Source organism: Canis aureus, chromosome 18 (assembly GCF_053574225.1).
Source record: "Canis aureus isolate CA01 chromosome 18, VMU_Caureus_v.1.0, whole genome shotgun sequence".
In the NCBI taxonomy this organism is placed as follows: domain Eukaryota; kingdom Metazoa; phylum Chordata; class Mammalia; order Carnivora; family Canidae; genus Canis; species Canis aureus.
Genome location: NC_135628.1, coordinates 34680749 through 34701210, shown reverse-complemented (window position 1 = coordinate 34701210; position 20462 = coordinate 34680749). Strand labels below are relative to the sequence as shown.

At 35.4% G+C, this 20462-nt stretch overlaps 1 protein-coding gene across 1 annotated transcript in view; it reads right to left on the bottom strand.

The window, feature by feature from the left end:
- The window catches only part of THSD7A (thrombospondin type 1 domain containing 7A), a 428088-nt gene that overhangs the window by 50800 nt on the left and 356826 nt on the right, over positions 1-20462 (bottom strand). Inside the window, exons 12-13 of the mRNA XM_077856743.1 lie at positions 15370-15564; positions 13651-13914 (exon numbers count right to left, since the gene is read on the bottom strand). Of these exons, the coding sequence (XP_077712869.1) occupies positions 13651-13914; positions 15370-15564 (459 nt within the window). The remainder of the gene's footprint in view (positions 1-13650; positions 13915-15369; positions 15565-20462) is intronic.

Genomic DNA, 20462 nt, shown 5'->3' with positions numbered 1-20462 from the left:
CTTATGGTTTTTGGTGCAATTGTAAATGGGATCGACTCCTTAATTTCTCTTTCTGCTGCTTCATTATTGGTGTATAGAAATGCAATAGATTTCTGTATGTTGATTTTGTATGCTGTGACATTACTCAATTTGTGTATCAGTTCTAGCAGTTTTTGGTAAAGTTTCAGGTTTTCTATATAGACTATCATGTCACCTCCAAACAGTAAAAATTTGACTTGTTTCTTGCCAATGTGAATGTCTCTTAGTTCTTTTTATTGTCTGACTGCTGAGACTAGGGCTTCCAGTACTATGTTAAGTAACCATAGTAGGAGTGGACATCCTTGTCTTGTTTCTGACCATAGACAAAAAGCTCTCAGTTTTTCCCCACTGAGGATGATATGAAACTGTAGGTTTTTCATATATGGCCCTTATTATGTTAAGGCCCTATCTCCACTTTGTTGAGGGTTTTTTTTTTTTTTTTATCACGAATGCATATTGTACTTTGCCAAATGCTTTTTTCTGCATCTATTGAGAGGACCATATAGTTCTTTTCCTTTCTTTTATTAATGCAGTGTATCAGGTTGATTTGCAAATATTGAACCACCCATGCACCCCAGGAATAAATCTCACTTGATTGTGGTGAATTATTTTTTTTAACGTATTTTTGGATTCAGTTTGCTAGTATTTAATTGAGAATTTTTGCATCCGTGTTCATCAGAGATATTGGCCTATAGTTCTCTTTTTAGTGGTCTTTGGTTTAAGTATCAGGGTAATAATGCTGGCCTCATAGAATGAGTTGGGAAGTTTTCCTTCATTTTCTATTTTTTGGAATAGTTTGAGAAGAATAGCTATTAATTCTTCTTTAAAAGTTCTGTAGAATTTGTCTGTGAAACCAGCTGCTCCTGGACTTTTGTTTGTTGAGAGTTTTTTGATTACTGATTCAATTTTTTTGCTGATTATTGGTCTGTTCAGGTTTTCTATTTCTTCCTGCTTCAGTTTTATATGTCTCTAGGAATTTATTCATTTCTTCCAGGCTGTCCAATTTGGTGGCATATAGTTTTTCATAATATTCTCTTATAACTGTACTTCTGTGGTGTTGATTGTTATTTCTCTCATTTGTGATTTTATTTGAGTCCTTTCTCTTTTCTTTTTGATAATTTTGGCTACAGGTGTATCAATTTTAGTAATTTTTTTCAAAGAACCAGCTCCTGGTTTCATTGATCTGTTCCATCGTGGGTTTGTTTTGTTTTGTTTTTTAGTTTCTATATAATTTTTTTTAAAGATTTTATGTTTTTATTCATGAGAAACACACAGAGAGAGGCAGAGACACAGGCAGAGGGAGAAGCAGACTCCCCACGGGGAGCCAAATGTGGGACTCGATCCCCTGAATTCGGGCATCATGCCCTGAGTCAAATGCAGATGCTCAACTGCTGAGCCATCCACGCTTCCCTCTATATCATTTATTTCTGCTCCAAACTTTATTATTTCCTTCCTTTGGTTGGCTTTAGGCTTTGCGTTGCTCTTTTTCTAGTTCCTTTAAGTATAAGGCCAGGTTGTTTATTTGAGTTATTTTATTTTATTTATTTATTTATTTGTGAGACTGCACATGAGAAAGCACAAGCAGGTGGAGTGGCAGAAGGAGAGGGAGAAGCAGGCTGGCTGCTGAGCAGGGAGCATGATGTTGGGCTTGATCGAAGGACCCTGGGATCATGATGTGAGCTGAAGGTAGATGCTTACCGGACTGAGCCATCTAGGTGCCCCTATTTGATATTTTTCTTGCTTCTTAAGTAGGCCTCCCTATTAGAACCACTTTTGCTGTGTCCCAAATATTTTGGACCATTGTGTTTTCATTTTCATTTGTTTCTGTGAACTTTTTAAATTTCTTCTTTGGTTTCCTGGTTGACCTATTCATTGTTTACTAGCATGTTGTTTAACCTCCATGCATTTATGGAATTTCCAGATTTTTTTTTTTGTGATTGATTTCCAGTTTCCTAGCATTGTGGTCAGAAAGATGCATGGTATGACTTCAACATTTTTGTACTCATTGAGGCCTGCTTTGTTAATTAATATGTGATCTATTCTAGAGAATGTTTCATATGCACTGGAAAAATGTGTATTCTCCTGTTTTAGGATGAAATGTTCTGAATATATCTGTTAAGTCCATCTGGTCCAGTGTGTCATTCAAAGCCACTGTTTTCTTATTTATTTTCTCTTTAGATGATCTGTCCATTGATGTACGTGGGTCTTAAAGTCCCCTACAATTACTATTTTATTATCCGTGAGTTCCTTTATGTTTGTTATTGTTTTGTATATTTGGGTGCTCCCATATTGGGTGCATAAATATTCATAATTGTCAGATATTATTTTTGATTTGTCCCCTTTATTATGATATAGTGCCTTCTTTATCTCTTGCTACAAAGGTAATAAATTATTGAAATATTTCTAGAAGAATTGCATTTTCCCACCTTCAAAATGATGACAAGTAGAATCACACAATCATTCATGTCACTGCTTCACAAAGTAACAGATAAATGGAAATTCTTTCTTTCCATTTTATCTGTTGGAAGATTATGGCATTAGTGAGATTTAACATGTATGACTTCAGACTGATTCACATTGTATTACTAAGTAAGCAGATATAAAACTTTTATGACTAATCTTCCAATAGCATATTCCAGAAAACATCTCTCAAATAAAATTCAACCTATTAAATTGTTAAAAGATATAAATTAGGCACTGACATAAAGACAAAACTGCAAAAGAGTATAATGCTCAGCATTCCATTTTTATTTTCCAATGTGTAACAACACTCAATAATTGCCTGTCATGTTTATCTAGCACAATTAAAATCCTTAATGCTACTAGTAAATTGCTAGATAACCATTCCCTTGCCTTCTCTGCTAAGATCATTTTTGAGGGCAATTAACACCAATCATAGGGGATGGGAAGACAGAAACATTTCATGTGTTTTAAGGCTAAATAAACTGCTGGCATCTTCTAGCAATTTATACCTTGTGAGGAATGCTGAAATAAAACAAATGACTTCACAATTAGGGTGTTAAAACTTTTAGCAGTTCAACACTAAATTTGACACATGGAAAATCAAACTCCTGACTTCTGATCATATTTTTTGTATCCCATATCTGTTCTGACTGTTCCTGCAGGTTGAAAAAAACCAGAACACTAGCGGGCTTAAAGTGGCAACTGGAGGACATATTGCTTTTGAGATACATCCAATCACCTCTTCCATTTGAATTATGAATGCACAGATAATGCAGCTTTCAACAACCTTCACAGTTGTTATATTGTGTTGTTGAAAGGTGCACTGCTGATAAAGAATTCATTTTAAAAGCACATGGAAAATATTGCTTGGTTCTGATTTACAGCTCTGTGAATGAGCAACTCTGGCACTCTATCTGAAACTTTTGGATTAATCTCAAAAGCAACCTCAAAAATCTCTCCTACTTTAATGTATATTCTATGCACATAACTGTAATCAGGAATGAGAAAAATTAGCTAGAACTATATTATTGTCTTCATGGGTTTAAAAATATTAAATCATTAAAAAATTCTCAAATGAATAGGATATTCTTTATAATTACATATTGAGGACTGATAACTTAGTCCTGGAAAACCAAATTACTACATAAAAGCCAAATTCCTATCATCAAATATTCAATCCAAATCTATATATTCAATGTATGCAAAGTTATGAACCAATCTTGGGCAATTAAAATTTTCATAGTGAAGTATTCAGGAAAATGTAACTACAATGAAACACTATTTTAACTTTATTTATATTTATTTGTTTTATATACATATGAAGACCTATCTCTTCATATCTGCCAGGTACTTACAGATTTTTCTCAGGAAATTTCATGTGTCAATGGCTGTGAATTTCTGTTGCTGTTATTATTCTAATACTGGGAGTTACATGACTAGGCACATTCAGATTCACTTAGGCACAGCTATGCACAAGTTTATTATCAAGGTCATTTCTTATTGCCAACTCTAAAGCTTTCTGTTAGTATAATAAGGGCTTTGGATGTTCTTTTTTGATTTCAGGGAGGTAGCCTCCAAGTCCTGATATTTCCTGAACTTTCCTATTCTTGGTGGTTTCTTGGACTACAAGTGAGTTTATGTTAAAGAGCTGTCTCAGGAGGTTGGACTGGTCACACCTCAAAGAACAAGTTTAGAGGGTTGGGGCTTTAAGCCACATGATATCCACCCAATCTCTGGGGGCGAAAGGGAAAAAGATTGAACTCGACCATGTGCCCAATGAGTCAATTAATCATGTCTATGTAATGAAACCCCAATAAAAACTCTGGATACCAAAAGCTCAGGTGAGCTCTCTGGCAGATAGTACACCTTAATATGTAGAGAGGGCAATGCCTTCTGGCTCCATGGGGACAGAACATAGAAGACTTGAGTTTGGGACCTTCCCAGACATTTCCCATTTATTTCTTATTTCAGCTACTTTTATTTTATTTTTTTTAAGAGGTGAGGAGAGAGACAGAGGGAGAAGGAGAGAGAGAATCTTGAGCAGGCTCTACACCCAGTGCGGAGCCCAAGATAGGGCTCAGTCTCACAAAGCTGAGATCATGACCTGAGCTGAAATCAAGAGTCAGATGCTTAACTGACTGAGCCATCCAGGTGCCCCTGGCTACTTCCGATTTGTATCTCTTTGCTAAAATAAGACTCTATAAGTTCAGTTGACCTCAACAGCATGGTGGTTATGGGAACTGACTCCCTGTGCAGCTGAAAATTTTTGTGTAACTTTGACTCCCACAAAACCTAACTATTAATAGCCTATTGTTGACCAGAAATCTTATGGATAACATAAACAGTTGATCAACACATATTTTGTATATTGTATACGTTATATTTTGTGTTCCTACAGTAAAGTAAGCTTGACCAGAAGAAAATGTTAAGAAAATCATAAGGAAAAGAAAATACACTTATAGTACTGTATCTATGAAAACAAATCTGTGTACAAGGGGACCCACACAATTAAACTTATGTTGTTCGACGGTCAACTGTATAGTGTTCTCCTAAGTTCTCTGAGCTGTTCAAGTAAACCGGAGGGGTACTGGGAACCTCCAAATCTGCAGGCAGCATGTCAATAGTAAGGGTGGCCTGGGAAGCCAAGAACTTGCAGCTGAAGTCTGAAGTGCAAGCAGTCTTGAAGAGGATTGAGCCCTTAGCTGGTGGAGTTCAACCTAACTCCACGTAGTTAGCACCAGAATTACACTGCACTTTCAGACATACCTTTATATTTAAAAAAGTAAATAACTTACTTACATAGGCACATGTATCTATGGTTTACTTATTCAACCAAAATAAAACTTTGGGAATAATTACATATATTAAAGCTTGTATGGACCATCTCCCTAGATTTAACATTTATAATTTTAATATATACTGTGCTAAAAATAAGAGGTGCTAAAAAGCTCACTTTGGGAATAAGGCTTTGTCAGCAATGTAAATATATTTGATGGAATGTAGAGACTATGAAGTAATGGGAAATAAATTAATTCTAGAACTTAGAGTGATTTATTTTTAGCTTGATCCAATGCTAAAGACTTTTTCTTACAGTCAGTGAGAACCATATATTACCTTAGAATTATTTCCAAAGATGATCTTTAAACATTAGTTTGTTGGGTTCTAATAAGTATTTTTTTATTCTAATAAGCATTAAACTTAATTTTAACAACAACAACAAAAAAAACCATTTCTGTGATCAAGTTGGAAAATTATTGCATTTATATTAAATAGGTTTCTTTACCCTGGGCTTTCCTTTTTTGCTGTGAATCTCCAGAAGAATGACTTGGATAGTGCATTCCTATACTAATTTTTCTCTATAGCATCTCACTGGACCAGTAAGAAATAAACCATTCAGATAGGTTGTAATTATAATGCATTAATCTTGGATTCATGCTTTGAGTTGTACAGAGTTCTAATACGTAAACACAGGGACTTTTCACGTCCATTTCTGGATATGGGAAAAAAAATGCAAAAGTGGATAAACAAATTAAAAAACCTCTAAATGTCCTAAACTTAAGAGATTTTCTTTTTCTTAAATTATATTTAAAGTTTTAAGGCTTTAAAGGTCAAGCCTATGGCAAAAGGTGGGGAAACTGTTATGTGAATAAATACCTTGAGGTTTTTTTTTTTTTTTTTTTTTTTTTTAACGGCTATTTAAAAAGACCATAAGGGGAGTCAATGTTGTTTTTATGCAAATTAACTAAAATTTCCTGTAAGAGCAAAATTGGATTTCAATGTAACTATGAAGAAATGGGCTAAATGTGGAGGGTAAATGCAAGTAAAGATTTTTCTTTAAAATTTAATTTTTAAATGCCCATAAAATTTGTTCGTGTGCTCTCAGGTTCCTTTTTGAGCCCACAGATAGGGCTTATGTGTAATACATAATGCCTTCTTCATGAATGTATAAAAAAATTCCTTACTCAAGTCTTGTTCATTACATGACTATTTGATGATGGTTTAAAGTAGAAAAAGACCCACACTGTAGGAATGAGACTAGATTAATGGGGTACAGAACTTTAAAACTATTTTGGATTCACAGGGTTTTACTAATACAATAAGAATCTATATGTGGATTCACAGAGGTCATTTTGTGTCTTTATGAATTATGAAACTTTGTAACATAAAGAATGAACGACTCTATGGTTAAATCAATAAAATTGCCATAGATATCAGCAAGGTTATCACTCTCTAATCATTCATTGAAAATTAGTGTTATGACTTCTTTAATGAATTAGGGGGAATATGGGGCCAGAGACCTATAGAAACGATGTGGAGTAAAATATAATGGCAGAAGTCATTGATTAAGGTAAAGATCAAAATTCTTTTGTTTTTAATTGTTGCAAATAATGAACTATTTTTGGTAGTTAAATTTATTTTAAGCAGCAGAACACTTTTTTCTAAAAAGCTGAGGAGAAAGCCCAATAAGTTTACGGGATTTATTGGAAGCTGTGTTTGACAGCCTGGCCTGAGGGGCTCCATGGAGCCCAGTTTGAAAACCATGTTATTAAGTAATGGATGAGTTGAAGTCTTCAGGACATGGGGCACACAGAACTAATAACACCAGATGTTTTCCCATCACACAAGACATGAATGGTAGCTGCTGGAAATTTTCCAATGAAAGTCTCTCCCTCATCACCTCCAAGGTACTCCTTCAGGGAGCCTGTTGGAGAACAATGCTGTCTCCACACCTTATTTAAATTTGACCCTAGGCTATAGCTTTCTTTTTGTACTCAGTATCCACAGTGGCCCTTTCCTTCTTTCCCCGGCTCTTTAAACTTGGACCTATTACCTCAGGAAAAGTCTGTCTCTTAAACCCTGCCTCTCTTTTACATTTAAAAGGAAAAAGATTTCAATTGTGAATGGTAACTGCAAAAGTAATACCAGTTTTACCTGTGCTGCCAAATGGAAGATTTAAATTCTGAAATGAATTAGATATTAAATAAATACGATCAACTGAAAAAACTTTTCAGAGAACATAGCACTCCATTTCAGTTTGTTTACAAGACTCTATTTATTGCCTTCTCTGCCTGGTTTAATTAAACATGTTCTTCCTCAAATACAAGCATCCACCATGATAAGGAAAAAATTTCTCATTCAATTTTGTTTCTAATTAACCTCTAATATTAAACTTCTATACCCTTCTATAGAATCTTATTACAAAAGTAATATGTTCTAGTTATATTACGGTTGAGTGGTTCTGTAGGTTATCCTCAGAATCTACTCTCTCCATATTCATACTTATTTTTATCAGATGTACCCTGAGTTTCAAACATGTCTTAAAAGTACCTGCACTTGAACTAAAATCTATTTGTAAATTGAGCACTGGCAATCACTAAATTGCCAATATCCTTTCCAGAGGGCCCTATAGACTCATTCAGTTTTCAAAATCATATCTAAATAGACATTCACCTTATAAAGACTCATCCTTGTACATTGAAAAAAAAATTCTAATGTTCTCTTCCCCATAACTGGTGAACTATGGTGTGGGAGGTGTTGATTATCTTGCCCAAGGCAGCATATTATGTTTCTCTATGGGGTGATCTCCAAAGGCCTTTCCTACAAAGATATAAGCTCACGTTCCTACCAAACCCTATGAGGGGCTGCAAGTTCCAGTAAAGTAATCCTTAAATTGTGTGGGGCCCCTGGCTGGCTCAGTCAGTAGAGCATGTGAGTCTTGATTGCAGGGTTCTGAGTTCGAGCCCCACAATGAGCATAGAACTTACTTAAAAATAAATGAATGAATGAATGTAAATTAAAAAGAAAATAAACCTGTAATAGAATGCTCTGGGGATCTTGTCAAAATGCAGATTCTGACTAAGTAGGTCTGTAATGTGGGTTGAATTGCATTTCCAGTGGTTTTCCTGTGAGGTCTATTCTGCTGGTCTCTAGACCACATTTTGTGTAGCAAGGAGTTAGCTCTTGGTTGGTAAATGACAACGCTGGCTGGCAGCCTGTTTTTGTAGACAACGTTTTATTGGAACACAGTTGTGCCATCCACTCACACACTGTATCATGCTTTCAGGCTATAACTGCAGAGTTGGGTACTTGTGACAGAGACCTTTTGGTCCACAGAGCCTAAAATATTTGCTATCTGGAGCTTTAGGAAAACATTTGGTGATAAAGTAATTTATCCTAATAGCTGATTGTTAAGTTTCTTCATAGGCTCTACATGTTAGCAGGTATTTGATAGATATAAATAGCAATATATTACTTTTAAGCAACAGGAGAGCAATGTATTTTAAATACATTGTATGTCACAGGCTCCTGAAGAACAATCATTTCTGCTAAGTTGATATTAATGAATAATAAAATATCACAAATATAACTGAGTTTTAGAATACTTACTGATAGTGCATTATGGCTTAAACTGCCTATGACATAGCAATGATAAACTTAAAAGCAAAGATTGAAGAGAGTAAAGATTGAGGGTAAAGATTGAAGAGAAGTGTCTGGAAGGAATTATTTAGCTCTTAGAGCTCAAGACTTGAGCACCTGGCATTTTTACATTACATTTTTATCCAATTCACCTTCCAAGTATCACTTCCACATAACTCAAATAGAAATGTTGTTTCTTATTTCTCAAGGAAAAGATAAGTGAAAACAAAGAGTTAAATAAGTTGTCACAATGACTAATATAAACCAAGATTAAGATGTTGTCCAAACCTAGTGTTGTACAAATCAGCAATTCTGAACAATAAGCTTTGAATGGCAATAAGAAGACTTAATACTGATATCACTGGACTAATTCAGTGGAATAGGTATGTGACTATTATTTCTTCTATTTCTTCTATTTAGTAGGTAGAAAAAAAGCACAAATATTTGATGAATACCATAAAGAAAGTTTGTCACATGAAGAGCTCTATTCCAAAGATCTTAGTTGTTCTCAATAATCTATTTGGTAATTTCCCAGAAACGTGACACAGAAAAAAGAATAGTGTCTGGAAAAAAGTAATCCAAGCCTGACTGTGGATCAAATACAACCACAAAAATCCTTTCCAGTGTTTCACTCATCTTTTCATCCTACAAATATTGAACACCTACTCATTCTAGGTGCTAGAGATACATCAGTGAACAAAGTAGCCCAAGATACCCTCATCAATCTTGTGCAATCTGTAAAATTCTTGTACAGGAGATAAAACATAAATAAATATAACAAGTAAGTTATATGGTATGGTTATAGCATGACACATGCTTTAAAAATACAAAACATAGAGCAGGATAATGGGGTTTGGGAAAGAGGGGTATGGTTGAGGGGCAGCATGATAAGATTTTATCACTTATGTTTGAATGGAAAACATGCATACATGAATTTTACATAGGTTAGGTTATCTCTAAGATTTTTTTTTTTTAGATTTTATTTATTTATTCATGAGAGACCCACAGAGAGAGAGGAAGAGACACAGGCAGATGGAGAAGCAGGCTCCATGCAGGGAGCCTGACGTGGGACTGGATCCTGGGTGTCCAGGATCACACCCTGGGCTGAAGGTGGCGCAAAACTGCTGAGCCACCCAGGCTGCCCACTTTAAGATTCTTTATTAAAGAGTAACTGATAACAATGATTTTAGAAAGTTCTAGAAATTCTATCTCTTGCTCTGTAAAATCTTAAATAATTAAATTGAGAAGTCCCTGGTTCTTTGCAATCACTCAAATTTCTAATGAAATAATGAATTAAGATTAGAGTGTTCCCAGTAGTGAGTAGAACATGTGTAATTTGGTTTTTGAATGATTTTAAATCTGCTGCTACAGTGACACTATCAAGAGTCCACAACAAAAGTAAATAAGCATATTCTGTGTTATGTTCTTGGGATAGATAAATGCCCCCAAATATATTTATATTTCAGTAAGAATTACATCTAATACAATGTCATCAGATGGGTTAACATTTATGTGACTCCCAAGGTAAACTTTAAGATCTGATTTTTGGAGTATTGCTATGGGATAATCAGGGACATTGGGAACAAGCCCCTATGCACCTGGGAAGCTCCTTGCTGGACATTATTATAGCTTTTCTCACAAACAGGGGCCAAAATGCAAGCCCAGACTGATTCAAACTCATCTGAGATAGGACGGGCCACCAAATTTGACCTTTTATCAGCTTTTCCTCTCATTTTAATGCTAGAAAACATGTCCAGAGGTGGAGACTTAACATGCAAATGAAACATACAATGCACAACGAAGCATGTTCTATCAACCACATCTGTACGTCCACTTCCCAGGAATTCATAGCCCTTACATGCTTAACCATTACTCCTTTCCCACCTCAGCCCCTGGCTGTTGTTCTGAGAGCCAGTCTGACACTTTGTTGAGACCATGTCTTCCTTTGGCTGCAGCTGATGCCCCAATAAAGCCTTGCCTGTACCTTTAAATTTGGGGTCTAGCCTTGTTTCTACTTTTGCTAGCTCCAGGAATCTGAGCCCAGTAACAGATATATCATTCTTCAGTACAAAGTTCACTATTACAAAGAATTTCAGACATAATAGAACTGTGCCTTAAGGTTAAGACATTTAAAAAATGGTGTGCACATGGGAAATGGCCTAAAATAATAGAATTAAACTGGTGAAAGTCAAACTATTTTATCAGTGTAATAACTATAATATGATCCACAGACAGACAACACAGATAAAATAGAAATGCCCTAAGGCCACTATCGAACAGGGGATTAGCATCTTTGCACTGCATACATGTGGCGATCAATTCTATGTCTAAGCTGAAAGCAGAAAGAGTCATTTTTGTGAAAGCCACTTTTCCACCATCCATTTGGAAAGTCAGTTTGGCTGAGAAGGCAGTGGTCATAGAGGCTGTAATTTGGAGTGTGCCTTGGATAGAACACCAAAGTTAGAGTATTCCACCAACGCCAGCAGAATTTACAGAACATAGATAGGCAAAGTAGTAATTTCCAAAGAAATCAGGCAACAGAGATTCAATTTCCTCAGACATCACTTTGAGTAAATGTATTGGTAAATACTAAAATATCCCATTGGACATCTACCATAGGTTAGATTTAATGAGCAAGAAATCATGCTGGACAGACACAAGGAACTAATTTACTTAGTTCTGAGTCTTATATTCTTCCACAATACCTATGAAGTTTAGTGCTATCAGGAATCTATCTTTTAAACATATGTGCTTTTCTTCTAGAATACAGTACTGCATTCTTTGTGCTTTGGGCTGACAATGCTAAGGTGGGGAGTCTACTGCCTTTAGTCAATTTTTATTATTTTTGTACTTTACTTTTGTTAAGTGATCAAACATCTCTGAAATTCACAGGATATTTTAAGGTTTTTTTTCCCTAAAAATAAGATTGACTGTTAAGTGGTTTACTGACACTCTCTTGCATGTAATTAACAGATAGGAATAAAAGTGAGAATATGCAACAGTCATTCTGAAAACTCAAAGGTTATGGTAAAAACACATGATTATCTTGGTGATTCACTAGGCATAACAATTTAAAATATGAGCAAACTCTTGAAAGTTACATTCCAGGAGAAATGTATATTTAAAAGTGATCTTCAATTTTACATTTTAATGACTAATTATGATCTTCTACATCATCATATCATCTCAGTATGGCAAGTGCATTTGCATTTTCCCTGGTCTCTAATTCATAGCATTAATGTTATTGATACAAAGAATAAAATATCCAGTTACTCTTACACCTATTTCTCAAAGCATACTTATTATAAAAATCAAATTCTTTTTTCTTTTGTAGTTATTGTTCTAAATGCATTGAATATCTTTAGTTAGAAATACATTAACCTGAATATATTAACCTTATAGCTACAACTTCAGGCAGCCCAGGTGGCTCAACAGTTTAGCGCCTGCCTTCGGCCCAGGGTGTGATTCTGGAGACCCGGAATCGAGTCCCATGTCGGGCTCCCTGCATGGAGCCTGCTTCTCCCTCTGCCTGTCTCTCTGCTTCTCTCTCTCTCTCTCTCTCTCTCTGTCTCTTATGAATAAATAAATAAAATCTTAAAAAAAAAACAAAGCTTCAATATTATGGAGTCTTTGGGGCTATTATCACTAGACTTTGATAAAAGAAATTATGAGATAAGGTGGGGAAAAAAGGGAAATGGATTTTGGGGACTTTACGAGGAAAGGTTTAAGAGATTCCAATATATGTGTCATTGATAATCCGTCGATGGTTTATAAATCGAGGTGGTCTTATTAGTTCACATTGTTTTCTGAACCATATAATAAACTGGAGGAGCACTGTTCCAACAGCAGAAGCCTTTTCAACAAAGTTGGAGGGTAATTGCCACATCCCTCCCTCCTAGCAACTTAACACATCTTTCTAAGGTCACCTCCACAAAGAAGGTAGGAGAATCATTGTCCAGTATTCACAAATATATGGCATCTATGATTCAGGCTGACCCACTGTAAACTAATCTCAGTCTGATACAAAAGGATAGATGTATTAAAATAAAAGAATAATGGAAAATGTTGCTTAAGGACTAGTATATTAAGATTCACAACCAAAGAGTTTATAACATACTCTGATCAAAGATGGCCACTCTTCACAAACTTCTGGCAATTCAATTTTTATCACTGTGTTTGGTTTAGAAACCTAAAGTGGGCACATCTAAGAGTATGTGCATTTTTCTTTTCTTTTTCTCCCCACCTCCTCTTGCCCCCCCTCCCCCTTTTTTTTTTGCTAATTTCAACACAATGGGAAATAAATAAGATATTTGTGTTTTCACCAATTCTACCTTTCAGTCTTTTCTCTCTGCCACTTAATGACATTTCAGACATATTGCAAATCTTGCCAATTTCGTTATTAGAAGACTGTCTAGTTTATAACTTTATTTTCAGATTAAATTCAAATCTCCTCTCCTCTTCCCTCTCTCGTGGGGGGATTGTTGGGCCTATTTGACAGACTCTTGATCAGTACCAAGGGAGGGTTCTGGCACTATTTTTGTCTACCTGTAAGGCTTTTTTGCCACCAACTTTGGGATTTAGTTGCCAACTTCTAGACAAGACAAATGCCACTGAATATCCTGCCTGATGCCCCCAAAATGTTCCATTTAGAGCACAGTCTATGAACCTTCATTTCCCTCCATTCTGATCCATGTTCATTTAACCTCCACCTCCAAAGATAGCAAACATATGACACTGAAGAAAATTATTTACCATGACTGTTACATCTGGATGTTTCCACGAGCCTGCCATTTTGGTCGTAGCATGCCATTGCTTGGTAACGATATCCTTGACCACATTCCTTGGTATCTCCTTGTGTTTTCACTCCAAGCAACACTTCCACTTTCCCCTCTGGTAAAATGCAGTCTGACCAGTTCCCCACAGGCTGTGCATTATACTTGTCACAAGGACAGTACTGAGTCTCAATCAGGGGGTACAAATGAGAATTTTTACATTTTTCCTTCTTTTTACTTTTTCCTGTGGAGAAATTTGAGTTGGAAAATATCGTTACTCACTTCATCCCTAGTTTTCCTCCTTTCCTAAGCTTCTTTTCTCCATTTTTAACCATATTCAACAGTAACTTAAAATGAATGCTATTTTCTCACTATACTGTTTTCTCTGTAGGCTTTATTAGTACTGGGTGCTTTGCATATTGAAATTTTTCTTATTTTCGCATTTTAAAATTACCATTTTGCAAAAGGCATTAACTGTTATGCTGAATTTTATACTCTCCGAATGATTAAAATCCTTTCAAATGATCACGTGCTTTCACTGAATAGGGGAGTTTAAGGTAACTGCATGAATCTCTCATTTATAAGTGCAAAAATATGAAATGGAGAGAGAGTTGCTGTCCAGGACTATACAGCTTTTTATTAATTCCAGATAGATGACATGGTTATATAGGATTACAATTTAGAAAATGATATTTTTTATATTTACTTTCCTGATTATGTCTTTGATCTTTCATTATTTCTGAAGAATAATTATTTTGACATCCATGGTGATTAGTGTAGTACATAGTCACAGCGTCACAGTGAAGATATTTAGTGTCAGAAAAAAAGCACTAGAAATAGTCTGTATATAAATCGAAATAAATTCCCTTTTAAAATAAAAAAATGAACATAACAGTAATATGTGCTTGAAAAATAATGTATCATTTTAATTGAATCACGTTTCTATTATATGTTTATTATATCACATATCATAATACTATTTAGTTATATCACACACAATTAATTGTATATGTTTTACATATATTTATTTCTAACTTTCAGAACGTGTCTTATATAGTTTTCAAGAGATTTCATTATGACAGGTGGTTAATTTTATATCTTTTAAATTCTAAAGAGTCTACTGGCACCAATATTTTTAGGTTTCTTTCTGCCACTGACAATATTTTTGAATGCACCAGGTTTAGTTCAGTATGATAGCTCCTGGTCTTGCTCATTATATTACTGCTTTTTGTCATTGTGACTGCCTTTTAAAATGTACTTTTCAGATACAAAATTAGTGTCATATCCCTCTTCTAGGAGATGAAGGATAATCTGAGGCTGTGACAGTGAGAATAGTTTAAGAAAATGAGGTGACAACCTTTTCTTTTGTTCTCCAAGTACCTCACAGTCCGTAGGCAATCCACCAGAAGTGTATGTTTAAACAAAAAAAAAAAAAAAAAAAAATCATCTACCTATTGTATAGGGAGCCAGCACAATTTTCAAGGTTACTTTTTCTTTCTACTAGAAGTACGTAACGTGTCTGTCACTGCCAACTTACATTAAAATACACATGTGAATCCACTGGCAAATTAAGTATCAGTATACCAGCAATAAAGCATAGCCATGCATTTTCTAAAGATATTATCAGAGCTCTCTTGGTCTAACTTTAATGTGTTTTCTAAGTTGACAGTGTTGGTTTTCACAACCCAATTATTCTTACCAACAATAGTGCGTTTTCTGGTCCTAACTGCACCACAGTCTCCGTTGCAGGAAGAAAACTTGGACCAGCTGGTAAACTGACAGTCATCTTGGCATGGGATCTGGCAGGCCTGGGTGAGGGCTGGCACAGGGCCTGCATACCAGAGGCATTCATGGATGCCAGCCTGTCCTCCATCTTGCTTTCGACAAGTAATAGCTAAAGGAAAAACACAGAGCTGTTTAAAACAAATTTGAATGTCTATAATTATTCTCCAATTTCAGAATTAACCTAATATTTTCTTATGAAGTCAGAGGAATCATCTTTTAACTCTTTATTTGCAGCAAATCTGGGAGGAGTGTTTCTAATAATCACAGTAGTCATTAAATTGACCCTGTAGGGTTTTTTTTTAATTAATAATTTTTTGATCCTGCAAGGTTTTTTTTTTTTTCAATAACAGATAACCCTCAGTGGTTTTTGTGACACAGAAAAGCACACAGTTACACACACACACAGCATTTAGCAGTTTTTATTAGATGCTATTAAAGATTTCAAGTCCTTATTTAGAAATTAATTATTTAAGAGACAACACTGAGTTCTGATAACAGTTTATGTTGAAACCACACTATTCATAGAGGTACTGGGAGATAACACATACCTTTAATATTATCATTGGATGCTCTAGGATTTCTATATACAAGGGTCTTAGTGGCAGCAAATGGAAAGTTTGATTGAGAAGGGGATGCTTATGGAACTCATCTTGCAGCTGCATTTGCATGGAAAGCATGTTATTTAACTACATTGGAAGTTTGTTGGGATGGTTTTGGAGTGATTAATGGGGAGAGAGGGGACTATGTGAAAGTCTCCCTTTCAGCTCTGTCTGTAAGTTCTTCACATGCACAAATATCAACCATGAATTTAAAAATAAAAACAAAAACTTTTAGCACCTTAATCTATCATATCATAATCAACATTTCCAAAAATGTTGGAAACATTTCTAAAAAATGTTCAAATAATTTTAATTCATATGTACTATTTCCCCCAAGATATTGTTCTACTGGATTTTTAAAAATCATGTCATATTTTTATTGCTTATTGAGCATAGTTGTAAAATTGCTTTAAGGTATCAAGTTTCAAAGAAAAAGAGCAAGTGATGTTTTACAGTCCCCTTTCTGACATTTTCTCCCACGGTTTTAAAAATAATTTATTCATTTATTGAGGAAGAAGACAAAACATTTAGACCTTGGTCCTAAAAATCTTCCTTGAACTAGCTTACATGGCCTCAGTCAGACTGATTTATGTGGCCCTTTTAGCTTTATAGTCTAAACTGGAACTTGGGCTCTTTCCTGCTCAGAATTCTATTCATCATGAAACCAAGGTGAAGGAGCCTGACATTTTGATCCTAAATTAGAGGTAGGGTATATAGGGTCCCAGGTTAGACATCAGTCTCCAGATCTGTATACTAAAACTTAACACCTAGTAGTAGGGCTGTGTGATGGGGTGTCTAAAAGAATGTAACAATTTTCACAAAGGAAGACTTTCCCTGTGTAGGTGAATACAACTTGTCACAACTGGTGCAGTAAAATTGTCTAATAGTGCAAATGTAGGTGAGTATTCATCTAGTTTTTAGCTAAAGATACCTCTTCATTTATGTGCACAACACTGAAAGGGCCAATTTTTACAAAGAGGACAGGGGTCCATGGAAACCTGGTAGTGTGAACAGTAGTGGTGGTTATGAAAGTTATGTGACAGGAGATAGCAACAAATTCCCCTACCAGATGCTCATCACTCAGAAGAGATGCTGTCTGGTGTTCCGTATTTATCGTACTGGTCTAGCAGCAGTTCCCAAACCGGGCTGCGGATTACAATCACCTGGATAGTGTCTGAGACATATCCGTCCCCTCACCAAACTCAAACATTCTGATTTATCAGTCTAGGACAAGGTCCTGGGCATTAGCATCCTTTTAAAAGGTCCTTGGTGATTCAAATATGCAACAGTGGATCAAGACCACCACCCTAGCAGGTGATGTATTTCCACTTGCATCAGAAACACCTGGAAAACTGTTAAAGTTGAAAATTCTTGGATTCATTCTAGAGTTCCTGCATGAGATTTCTGCGTATGGGGTCAAAGAATATGTTTGTTTCTCCACGTCCCCCCCCACCCCCCGCCCCCAACTGCTTAGATGTTCCTCATGTACATTTAAGACCCATTAGCTTGAGTAGTCAAGGCACAAGGAAGGGTCAGGCTGAAATTTGGTACTAAGAGTGAAACTGTTTTGATACTCAGTCACCCTGGCACTGTGTCAAGGTTGGGAAACAATGGCTGAGCCTATGGGAGTGAACTAAGGGAGTTCTAAAAGTGGAGCTCCAAAAGTGGAGCTCCACGGGACTTGCACAATCAGTGAATCAAAAGAGTATCCACATAGTTTGGAAGAATGTTATCTATGGATTGGTGCTGGAGGACTCCCCATGAGGTGGTATAGTCATGATTTTGATTTTGCAGTTTGATACCATGTAAATTTAGTAATCTCTGATAGTCTGTGGGCAAAGTTGTCCCAAGGAAGCTCAAGAGGAAGGACTGACAAAGAGGGAGATATTAGATGATTTATGTATCAGGAAATGGAGGAATCTGAAGAATGATTAGCTTGGAAAATAAGAGATTTGACCATATCAGAACTCTAAGCTGTGAAAGGGGTCACACTGTTCATAATAAAAGATACAAAACTAAATTTGGGTTCTTTGAAATAAAACTACTATCTACTCTTCAATTTGACTCTCTGAAACAGATATTTGAATATAAATCTTTTGAGAAACTAAATAAAATTGCCTTAGGTTCTCCTTTAAGGCTCTCTTCCTAAGGTTCTCTTGCAAATTTTATTTCACATTAAGATTGACACCAAAAAACCAAAATAAAGTAAAACCACCACCAACATAATTTCAGAAACAAGCTAATTTTGTGCAGATTTGCACTATTTGCATAAATGTGAAGTCCTTTTCCCTATATAACTTAAGTATTTCAATTAGTAGAAAAGAAAAAAAAATGTAAATTTCCCATATCTGTTCTCAGAAACCCACTCAGCATTTTGCTGCCCTTATCTGAGATTTCAGACAGTGTATTCTGAAAGAATTACTCATAGAATGTTATCTAAACAATAACAACAGCAGTATTTGTACAATATATTGAAAATTTGTCATACATCTCAACTTGTTTCTATTCTGACTTAGAGGAAACACAACAATTCAAGCACAGAAATGCAACTTCATTTCAAGCAGAAATGAACTTCCTGCTATTAGGGTGAGGAAGATATAAATGTTTGGAGAGGAAACCATCTGGTCTCTCAACTTTATAAACCTTTAAAATCATTTCTAAGATACAGAAAACGGGGTGGTTTTAACCATAGAAAAGATACATCATACTAAGCATGGTTTCCTAGAACACCAGAAAGCTACAAATACCCAGACAAGTGTATCTATATTTACAGGTGAAAGGTTTATAGTGATTACGTAAATTCTTCTTTGGGTTGAGGTCTTGTTGACAAGACGGTCCAAAAACCCATGCAGCCCATCTACCTCATTCACTATGAAAGCTTCTTAGTGAGGTCAGTAAATACCAAAATAATTATTTTAAGTTACATTGATTATGTTTTAAGTCTACATTGATTATGTTTATTTTATTTATAATTTTATTTTACTTATATGAGGCACAGCAATTTTTACTTAAGTGTCAGGGATCGGCTTGCTTCCAGCAGGCTGAAAGCCTGGGAGACATCCATGTGGCTGCCTTGTGGGTTACATCTGAATTAGGCTAGGAAAGCTCAGCCTAGCAACATTGAGGGAATGATGGGAAGATGAGTAAGAGAGTTTCTTCAACAAATAAGTGCTCTGGAAGAGGGAGCTAGAATTGTCAGACTAAAAGTGACTCAACAAATATTCTAACCAATGCAATGTGAAGACCTTTATGAATCCTGGGTTGAACAAATTAATAGTGAACATTTTTGAGGTGATAGGGGAAAATTCACACATGGTGTGAATATAGATGACATTGAAGAGTTATTGTTAATTTTGTTTAGCGTTATAATCCTACTATTGTTATGTTAAAAAATTAAAGTATTTATGGATGATTTACATCTTATCAGAGACTTGCTTTAAAATACCCCAGCAAAATTTTTGTTAAGTGTTTGAGGAGTAGCTGATGCCGAAGAATGGCAACATGTTAAAAACTATTGAAGCTGAGTGAACGAAGACTACACTACCAGGGGTCATTATATTAGTCTTCTTATTTTTGCGTCTCTTTGAAACTTCCCATAAATTTAAATTAAAAAATTAATCGGTTGAATAAGTAAAGTCAATTTTAGAATGTTTTCATGTAGGCTGAATTTTGAACTATGTTTTAAAGAGGAGAATAATCAAGGTTCCTGGAATGAAAGAGAATAGATAACATTGGTCTGAGCTAAAAGGACATGGATATCTCTGTTATGCATATATGACTATGTAAATGGAATGTTACTGATGCAGCCCTGAAGTAAATCTAATAGAATTCCAAATGTAGTTGCTCATCTTCATTTTCTTGAAGAGGAATGAAACTCCCTTATTATTCAGGATGCACAAAAGAAAAGGAATTCTCTTGGTCTGCAGATTACCCTTCAGCATGCAAGACCATGTATTTTCATTTGAATAATCAGTGAAATAAATTACTAGATCTAAAATGTGCACATAGAAGTTCATTAGAGGAAACAGAAGATCAATATCTTGGTGCAGTGAAAACTGCTGGATTATATGTAAACAAAGAATTCAAGGAAATCTAAGACATTATTTATTAAGTTGAGTAATATTAACATGGTTTACCTCACGGCAACAGTGTCTGAGTATGTGTTTGGCAGATTGAAATGCTTAGAGGAGTGATTTTTTTCCTATACTATTAATGAAAAAAAATGGTAAAAGTAAGAACAAATCATGTAGAAATGAAAAAGAAAAAGCTTAATGTGAGTGAAAGCTAGTTACCAAGAGACCTAATTGTGCTTAGAAATAAGACCTAACCCATAAATAATGCAAGAGGGCTCCAGTTGTTTACCAGGTGGATGTAATGATCCTGGGTTTTCTCTGTGTAGAAGAGATTT